The sequence below is a fragment of the Hippocampus bargibanti genome, linkage group LG11 (assembly GCF_051943395.1).
Source record: "Hippocampus bargibanti isolate YZ-2025 linkage group LG11, ASM5194339v1, whole genome shotgun sequence".
NCBI lineage: Eukaryota > Metazoa > Chordata > Actinopteri > Syngnathiformes > Syngnathidae > Hippocampus > Hippocampus bargibanti.
The window spans coordinates 14,192,652-14,202,802 of NC_142744.1; the positions used below are offsets into that span (position 1 = coordinate 14,192,652).

At 41.5% G+C, this 10,151-nt stretch overlaps 1 protein-coding gene across 2 annotated transcripts; it reads right to left on the reverse strand.

The window, feature by feature from the left end:
• Positions 1-71: 71 nt before the first annotated feature.
• ndufv2 (NADH:ubiquinone oxidoreductase core subunit V2) lies at positions 72-8,258 on the reverse strand. Of its 2 annotated transcripts, XM_089007406.1 has the most exons (9): positions 8,127-8,240; positions 8,001-8,060; positions 7,835-7,888; positions 6,289-6,351; positions 4,637-4,753; positions 4,399-4,567; positions 2,965-3,074; positions 329-405; positions 72-248 (listed from the first exon to the last, which is right to left on the reverse strand). In XM_089007406.1, exons 1-9 carry the CDS (start codon positions 8,166-8,168, stop codon positions 155-157), a joined length of 786 nt encoding a protein of 261 aa, XP_088863532.1. In that variant the 5' UTR covers positions 8,169-8,240; the 3' UTR covers positions 72-154. The 2 variants fall into 2 exon arrangements, with proteins under 2 accessions (XP_088863532.1, XP_088863534.1); XM_089007408.1 differs by lacking the exon at positions 8,001-8,060 and having other exon boundaries at positions 8,127-8,258.
• Between the last annotated feature and the right edge of the window lie 1,893 nt (positions 8,259-10,151).

The window sequence follows — 10,151 nt, forward strand, 5'->3', positions numbered from 1 at the left end:
TTACTGAACGTAATGCCATTACATTAGTCAGACAACAAAGTAACGTGGTCGCTGAAATAAAACTGCTCATGTACAGTCATTTTATTTATTTACATAATATGTACCCATCATACAAGATTAGCAGCTCATTTGGAACGACAAAGCTACAACTCTACTACAGGTCTGGTCTCACGCCAAAGCCAGGCCCTTTTGGAGGTTCTGTCAATGAAGTCAGTCCGCCGGCAGGCTCACATGAGAAGCGGCCATTTCTACAAAAATAAAGAAAAAAAATAATTTCAAGGTTACTTTATCAGGGTCAATAGATAGAATAAAATAGTGTCGAATGTACCTGGGCCCTGGAGGCGGAACTCTGCCTGCTTTGAGCTCATCAATAATATGCTCTATGTCCTTTGGGGTGAGGTCCTCCTGGGGGGGAAAAAGCACACTGCTAGTGGAGCAGACCTACGTCAAAGCTAAGCTTTTATCTCTTTATTTAATCACATTTTTTGGCAGGTCAATTAACTTTTATTGAGAAAGCTGTGAATGGATGAAGACTCAATCCAGGGTGGACTTTTCGATGTTCGATGAGTTATTTAACCACCTGATCATTTTTAGAATTGCACTTTTTTTAACCACAAATAAATGCTAAATTTGTATCATCATGCAAAACCAAATCAACTGAAATGTTTTTTGCTCTTTCAACATTACTCATGCCCGCGTGCTCATGTTAGCTTTACAGATGCCCTGTTTGGAATATAATCATGCATAATAACATTAAAATAAATCCACTCAAACGTTGACCAAGTTTCTTCTCTTGTTCTCTATAATCGCAAGTAAATCTCAGCTTCATGGGTCAGGCGATGTGTTTTTGTGCCTAGGAGAGGTCAATTGCATAGTTGTGTATTTCTCATAAATCACACACCTGTGACGTAAAATGGAAAGATTAATCACTAATGGGTCGTAAATTGAGGTTGAAATTAGGTGTGTCAAATGAAATGTAGTGCCAACACGTGAATGACATTCGCAAAGAAATTGTGTTGGACATCTCTGGCTTGCTTTTATGGCATTGTGTGGCTAACAAGTCCAAATCTTGAAAATAGCATGGATGAGGAAGTTACGTACTCAAAAAAATCACCGCACCTCTCCCCTGCTGCCCAAAAGAGCACAAAGGCAACAGATATGGAAGCTTTTTTTGTCTCAATTTGCTGTTTTGTTGGATGTCTGTTTATTATACTGCCCCCTAGTGGATGGGTACATCCATCAGAAAGTTCTGCACAATGCCCACTGAATTGGTGCGGGCCCGGCGGTCGACTGGGTAATAACAGCGTCTGAAGAATAGGGCCGATACGACCAGTAAGACTTTAGTTCGCTGACGAAGCCTCTTGGATGGGAAGTACCTGAAGAAACCTTGATGGCACTCCTGTAATGAGAGCACACAGACGAACAGTTATAACGCTCGGGGCGTGCTACTTTTACGTCAAAAACGGAAGTGGTCAAAAATTCTTCAAGGTTTGCTTTAAGCGGGCTTCTGATTGGCTGCTGTGCGTGTCGGGAAAAACGGAAGCAGGAAGCGGGCTGATATGCAAATTGCCAAATGAACCGGAAACATAAAAATCGGTTCATTTGGCAATTTGCATACTCTGCACGGCAGCATATCAGAAGCCTGCTTCGTGCTTCGGACTTTCCCCGAGCGTTATAAGGTCGTGCATTTGCATATCATTTTCCAAAGTAGATGCACAGAACCTCAGCCCCAGAAGAAAGATTCAAAAGAAGCGAACTAAATTTATGACGCTACAAAACATAAACGTACATTATACCGTGACTGTAAAGTGTCCTTGAGAGTTTTGAAAGGCGCTTAGAAAGAGGAGTTCACGTGACTTGTAGCAGACATGGCAACGCAAACATTGCATTGTCCACCATGCCGAACAGTGTATGGACAAACGACAACTGGAGCAAAATCATCAGCAAGGGATATTTACGATAAATTAAGCAAAGGAGCATTTGTGGTAGGTATATCCTTGATTTAAAAAAATCCTTTTTACTTTGCAACAATGTTTTTCTATGTGCGATTAGTCGTCTTATTGTCTTTCAAGTTGTGAAAATAGGGCAGGCAACTTTATGGCCGGGCAGACAACTTTTCAGAGATGTCTGCCCTGGTGTCCGCTAACTTTTTGTCATGAGTTTCAGACACTGGTAATAATAATTAAAATTAATAATAATAATTATTATTATTATTAGTTTAATTTATAAGCGCATTTCTAAACTGTCAAGGACACTTTACAGTCACAAGTTTTTCTGCGGGTGGTTAGCACGTCACCCTCAGGGTTTTAATTTCCCCTCGGGCCTTCCTATTTGGAGTTGGCATGTTCTTGTGCTTGCGTGGGTTTTTCCGGGTGTTCCTGTTTCCTCCCACATACCAAAAATGCGCATGGCATCAAGTGTTTTCAGACAACAGATTACCGTATTTTACGGTGTACAAAACGCACCGGAGTATAAGGTGCACCCCTAATTAATGTTGTATTTTCTAACGTTTTCCATATAAGGCGCACCGGACTATAAGGCGCACCTTCAATAAATGACAAAAGTTTTCCAAATATCATACATAAATCTACAAAGTTTTCCAAATGTAAGGCACACCACATTATAAGGCGCTACAGTAGAGGCTGGGATTACACACTATTCTTCTACAGGGGGGAAATGGAGTCGTGGCTGCTGACAGTTGTTGCGAGACCTGGTTTGGCTCAACATTACTATATAAGGCGCACCTGCGTCTAAGGCGCAGGGTCTTCATCTTTTGAAGAAAATCAAGGCTTCTGGGTGGGCCTTATACACTGGAAAATACGGTAAACTTGTATGTAAAGAAGACAATGCTGTATTCAAAGCTCTTTTAAGTAATGTGATTTCTTTAGAATGGGTTTTGCATTAACAATTTACATCGTGACACCGGTAACAGATGGCCAATTTGTAAATCGATGTAGCACTCACATAATAGTTGTCATTGATCTGCACCATGGGCGCGTTGACACAGGCGCCGAGGCATTCCACTTCGATTAGCGTAAACATCTTGTCCGCCGTCGTCTCACCGACCTTGATACCTGTGATCATAACACACAAACACCCAATTCTTTAATTAATGACAACAGTTGGGTCGAGCTTTTCAGAGTGTCGACTTAACACTATTGCGTCTCGCTGCCGCTGCTCCCACACAACTTTTACTGTCCATTACGGTTTACTGTCATCATATGAAAAACCTTGGAGTCCTATCCCAATACATTTTAATTGTAAATCTCCAATGCATTTTAAACTCCCACCTTTTAATAAACGTATGAAAAGTGCATCATCAGTTGTGGCTCTCTGCTCCCATGATAGATATGTTCTCCCCATTAAAAAAGCCATACTGGAGCATAGCTATAGTACATGAAATGCAATACAATCGGGTTAACAAATTCATAAAAGTCAGAATTCAATGAAAGGATAATACAATGGTTAATAGGACATTAGTAGTGGATATTTTGATAGATTTTGAAGCTGCAAAGTGCACCTCAGCGGGCTCTTAGGATACCTTTTCAAAATCATCCCTCAGTAATTTTCAAGGTAATACAGACGCTCCCCAATTTAGGAACATTAGAGTTATGAATAATGGTACATATGCACATTTCCGCAGGTACAGTACATGTATGTTGCAAAATGTTTGGACAGAGCTGCTGTAGGTTAGATTTTGTGTTGCACGCCTTTTTCCGGACGAGCTTGCTTGAGATTGGCCGCTTTCTGCGCTTCACGCACACGCATACTCGTTGGAGGTTTCAAGGGCTGGATGTTTACGCGACGGACACCAAGGCTGACCAATCAGCGCCCAACTATGCTGAAGTGTTGCCAACGAGTTCAGGCCCCGATCTGCCGAGCTGGAAATCCCTCTTCCCAGTTGACGCTCCAGTAGTACGCGATGCATAAAAAAATAATAATGGCTGCTGGCACATAATTCAGTAATTACATGCCAGCAGGTTCAGTAATGGATTACTGAAGAACCATGGATATATGTGTATGTATATATGTTACGACTGTTAGAGCGTCTGTGTTTTATACTTCCCCATTCAGTGTTTGACTTAAACATACATTCCCCACAAAATATAGCAATGAAGCAACTTACAAACAAATTCACCTTACGAACGGCCGCTCGGAACGTATTTCGTTCGTAAGGTGGGGAGCGTCTGTACACACTTCAAATGATTTTGTATTGTTTTTTTTTTGTACACAGCATTTGATATATCCCATTTTATAATCGTGCATGTATGCACACTAACCCCCCCCCCCCCCCCCAAAAAAAAAAAAAAAAAAAAAAAAAAAAAAACACTTCCCTTGTTCATTTCCATGCTCCTCAATAGCAAGAGGCTCTCTGCACTCTCGGCTGCCCTTGCTCACCCAGTTTGTTCTTGATGGCCTCCAGGATGCTGTCCGAGTTGCACAGCATGCACGGCGTGGTGGTGCAGATCTGGATGAAGTACTTGCCCACAGGCTGGCGCAGGAACATGGTATAGAAGGTCGCCACCTCGTACACCCTCATCGGAGGGACCTCAAGCACTTCGGCCACCTGATAGACAACATGGCTGTTGGAACGGCACTCCCGTTTTGTTTTCTTTCTCATGATGGAAAATCTTGCCTTGTTCATGACACTGACGGGGAGCCACCCGTGTTGCCTTTGGGCCAAATCCAACACTGGGATGGTAGCAGCTTGCTTGTGGCCAACGGGGTACATTGAAATGATAGCTTCGATTCTCTATGGACAAAACAAAATGCTTGAGGATGATGACGCATATGCTGCATGAAAGGCAGCCAACAAACTCAGCTTTTTTTAAACACATCTTATATGGCATTGCGGCATGGTCACAAACAATACCATACAATACCTATTGATTTATATAGCGCTTTAGCAACTGCTGAAACTGTAACAAAGCGCTTAACATGGACAACTGTCATATACAGGAAATAAAGCAGTGACAAAGATAGTGGAGAGGGGAAAAACACTACGTTTGCAACACTGAGTAGAACCTGCCTTGCCACAATGAGATCTATCCTCTGCATTTGCATGTGAATTCCTCCCCTCCAAAAATATGATTTGTAGGAGACATTAAAGGACAACCGACGTCTCCGGACAAGTTGTGTCCATAATTTGTAAAATCGCTTCAAATGACTTCTACTGAGCGTATTTTACAAAGATTCCACCGCATATAGCTAGCTATATTTTACGTTTTAAGACTTGTCTTGTTTTCGAGTTGGTGACGATGCCTGACGTGACGTCACGTCTGGAACGCCCCGGACCGAGAACGCGACACACAATGCATTTTGGGTACTTTGTTTGGTCTGAAAACTTTGTGTTGATCCGCGTTGATGGCGAAATTAGAAGGAAAACACATAAATAATGTGATGTTGATTCGTTGTGTGTTGCACCAAGACTACTATTTGATTGTAGTTGACACAAATTCCCAGCAGACAAATCAGCCCATTTCCAACGGAGCTTGGGCGCTACATTGGTGTCCTGACGGCTCGAATTGATACGGGAGGACTTCTTTAATCGATTGCAATCATTTCTGCTTTCCTCTTCAGAACTATTTGAAACATATTCATAACTGGATGAGTAACAAGAAAGCATCTTCTCCGAATCTGAAGCCATTGTTTTGATTCTAGAGCAAGCCAAGACGTCCCGGCGTGACGTGACGAACAAGGGGGCGGGATCATCTGAAACTCACCATTAGATGACGAGGCATTTGGCTACACTGCGAGGCCGCTTCCCAGGCTCAGGACACCGTTATTTATTTCGAGGGGCTTCTCTCCCAATATTTCCACAGGGGCGGCATTATGGCGTTTTTATCCTCGGCCATCAAGTAAGCGTCATCTATCGTGTGCGCATGAACGTCTGCGCCCGGATTGCCCGACGAAGAGGCGCCCCGGGCTAACACCCGTCCTTCTCACGTAGATCCACTGTGAACCATTGCGGGGTACACTTTAACTCATTTTTATTGGTGTTTTGCATTTGACTAAAAATATCAGCCTGCGTGTTTTGGGCATTTTGGATGCTATAAAACGTTTTTATGATGTCAGTTAGGTTAACAAAAAATGGTGTCGGTTGTCCTTTAAGTATGCTGTCATTCTTTATCCTTGAGGAATTTTAACGGAGGAATGTCAAGAAACCTGTTTATAAAGACACCTAAAATAGGGAGTGAATTGGTGATGTAACTTTGATGGATCGTAGCAGTAGTGCAATGCATGATAATTCAGTAGTAGGGATACAAGTTACATGTCACAAGTGGTTACCTTCTTATTCTCTTCTGTGAATTCGAACGGCATGTCTGCATTGTTGTCCGGTGTGTCCCTGTGCTGAAAAGAGAGAAAAGGCGGAGCATTCGTTAACATATGGAAAAGTACAACATAACCTCCAGAGTGGAACGCAATCTGTTCTGGGATATTTTTCTTCATAAGTGTCTCCCGTGGGAAATAATAGAAAGTCAATTAATTGTTTCCAAAACGCCTTTGTTTCATCGCACCGACCATTTTAACCCTACAGAAAATGCTTTTATTTTATTTTTATTTTTCTTTGCTTCCACAATTTTTTTTTAGATATGTTGAATAGACGTTCCTGTCAAGGGACAGTGAAACCATGGCATGTTTCCATTGTGCTGTCCCAGCATTTCCATCTCACAGGCAACAAGGTCCCAGGACATACTTGTGGAAACTTCCAACCTTTTGAGGATGATGCGCCATTATCATTTAATCCGCCAAGGAAATATCAAGAGGTCATCATCGGTCGGGCATGGAAAGAATTAACATAGAAATTGGTTTGTTTTTCCTCTTTACTTTAGTTTGTATGAATGCGAGCAAAAATCAGTCAGTAGTGCCCTCTGGAAAACAAAGTTAAAAAAGCAATTGGCAGTGGTAGGCAATATTAATTTAAATACAATTTAGAACACATTCAGAACTTTTTGGTGACTTCCACTTTCATACAATACAATAGAATAGATATTTATATGGCGCTTTAACAAAAGCTGAAGCTGTCACAAAGCGCTTAACATGGACAACTATCCTATAAAGGAAATAAAGCAGTCACAAAGAATTTTTTTGAATTTTATCATTAAATGTCATATGTGATTTTAAATGTGTGAGAGGTACAGATGATTCCAGCTCTGGTCTTCCATGTGCGGAGTTTGCATTTTTTTCCCCAGTGCCTGTGTAGGTTTTCTCTGGGTACTCTGGTTCTCTCCCGCATTCCAAAAACATGAGTTGCAGGTCAATGGAACAGTATAAGTATGTCCCGAGGTATGAGTGTGAATGGGTTTTTACCCGACTCACTGCCTGAAGACAGCTGTGATACGTTTCAATATGCCACCCGTGTGAGGATAAATGGATAATAAAATTGATGGATGAAACCATTGTTGCCATTTCTGATTAACACAGAGGCTTACTTCACTAGAGTATTTTAATCTTGGTCAGGATGGTCATACTTGGAGAATAATCATGTTTATTTTCATTTAGATGGTGCTTGGTGAACATTTCGAGGAATCACCATTTGCCTCATTGTTGCTTTCAACAGTTTTATCCTCAAGTTTATGATACTCTACTTAGATGTAGTTTAGGACCTAAACTACACCTAAGCCTGTAGCGAGATTGATTAAAACACCATCTGTACTGTTCAGATTTGACAGTGGAAACAAACTCATTTTATTTTATTGCTATGGGCAATTTGTAAACAACGTGGAAATCAATGGGTAGCGTTCAAACGAGTCATCTCGTAGTTTATTTGCATTTGATTAACTGTAAGTGTCTTATTCACTACATTTACATGTAGAACATGTCAAGTACGCACCACAAATATCCCACCAGCTCCAGTCCGAGCAGCAGATCGGTGAAAACCCCTCACCTGAGAAGCAGAGAATGAACAACTAAGTTTACGTTTCTGTCTAATGAAAATGAACAATCGAGATCCAGGCTAGACAGAGGGAGTCCCTTGCAAACCCGGATAGCATGCTCACGTTAGCGGTTAGCTCAGAGGCCTTCCAGCGCTTTGCCCTTGTGAGGAGTCGTGCAATTTCCTAACAAACGCAACACTAAAATAGCAACAAATGCGCGTAAAGTGACAAAACGTTTCGCTTACATACCGTATGCGCCACCGCAGATCGAACTACAGAGGACAAATACATCCCGAGGATTGACGTAGGGTCCCCTCGATTAGGTCAGACGTACGGGATAACCGTAGATCGAAACATTAGCGATTCGACGCTCGATTAGCAATGACTGACGTTATTATCTGAGGCCAATTTGCGCAGGCGCAGACTTAACGAATGCACATTGTCCTTTAATATTTTTTTTTATATAAAACGTTATGTTATACGTGTGTTTTAGCACATGCTTACTCAATTAAAATGTCAATTTCTTCATCAATGATGCATCTATCTATTTGCCTATTTTCTAATTTACTCATCCTCATTTGGGTTGCGGGCATGCTGGTGCCCATCTGAGCTACACCTTAAAGGACAACCAACGTCACTTTTTTGTTTTTTAACTGACATCAGAAAACGTTTTATAGCATCTAAAATACCCAAAACACGCAGTATGATATTTTTATTCAAATGCAAAACACCAATAAAAATGACTTAAACTGTCCAAATCCTGCAAAAAACTGAGCTGCGAATTGGGCATTTTGGCCCCCAATTCGTGACGGCACGCCAAGACGTCTTGCATTGCTAGTGAATTAAAACAATTGCTTCAGATTCGGAGAATATCCTTTCTTGTTACACATCCAGTTATGAATATGATTCAAATATTTCTGAAGAGGAAAGCATACATGTTTGGAGTCGATTAAATAATTTATTTGTGCCATTTTGAGGCAACATTGGGGGGAAATCTCTCACCCAAAAAAAGAGGCACAAAATGGCGACCTCTGTGCCCACCTCCGTTTCCACAGGCTGATAAATTCCTTATATGGCGCTTGGACGCCCTCTTCTGGCCTTCTGGCAGCTTTTGGGTGCAACACGAGGTCCCCAGACCAAACAAGTACAGCAAAATACATTGACGTGATGGAAGGACCGCTAGAATGCGTCTTTTTTACAGTCAGGGGCGGTTCTTTAGTGAGTCACATACGGACTCGTCACCAACTCAAAAACAAGACTTCCTGAATATTCAGCACGAGTCTTAAAACGTAAAATATAGCCATATGCGGTGGAATGTTTGTAAAATACGCTCAGTAGAAGTCATTTGAATCCATTTTACAAATTATGGACACAACTTGTCCGGTGACATCGGTTGTCCTTTAAACTGGTTGGCCGCTCCAAAGCAGATATACTGTATTAATTTAGAATGTTCTATTAGCCTTTGAGGGCGGCCCGGTGTCCAGTGGGTAGCACATCAACCTCACAGTGGCAGGGGGTACCGGGATCGATTCCAGCGTCGACTTTCCTGTGGAGAGTTTCCATGTTCTCCCCATACCTGCCTGGGTTTTCGTACTCCTTTTCCAAAAACATGCATGACAGGCTGATTGAACCCTCAAAAGTGTCACTAAGTGTGAGTTTGAGTGCAATTGATTGTTCTTGTCTGAACACCAAGGGATTGGCGAGCAACAGGTTTAGGGTGTCCACCGCCTACTGCGAAAGACGGCTGGGTTCAACTTCAGCACAACCCGTGACCCTTGTGAAGGTAAAGCGGATCACAAAATGGATAAATTAACGCATATTATTCTGCCATGCCCGTTTTTGGAACGTGGGAAAGAAGTGGATTTGATCATGTATATAGAAAGATATTGGAATTTTACATGATACTTAAATGCCATTGTTTGGTGTCAAGCTGGAGCTTCTGAGCCATATACATTTTTTGGAAAAATATATGATAATGTATTGCATAATATATAAATATTACGACGTGGATTTCTCTTAAAATACTAAATTATAAGTACACATTATTGTCAGTGCATTTTATTCATCATTCTGCATATATTTAAATAAAACGAATAGATCCTACACTGTACATTGAGCGAATTGAAATGAATTACTTTTACAGCATTTGCTTCTCAAGAAACATTAGACAGTCCGTTTCCGTTTAGAAATGTTTAGGGTGAAAAAGTTGAAAGAACCACCAGGGGCGCTATTTTCCCTTGTGTTCATACCGAGACACACCCTTCTTCACGACGA

Excerpts from the sequence above, each read along its gene's own strand:
- ndufv2 (XM_089007406.1), bottom strand. The coding sequence starts at position 8,168 with ATGTATTTGTCCTCTGTAGTTCGATCTGCGGTGGCGCATACG. Across the intron at positions 3,075-4,398 it reads GGCCATCAAGAACAAACTGG|GTATCAAGGTCGGTGAGACG; the intron begins GTGAGCAAGGGC and ends TTATGATCACAG. Across the intron at positions 406-2,964 it reads AGATCAATGACAACTATTAT|GAGGACCTCACCCCAAAGGA; the intron begins GTGAGTGCTACA and ends TTTCCCCCCCAG.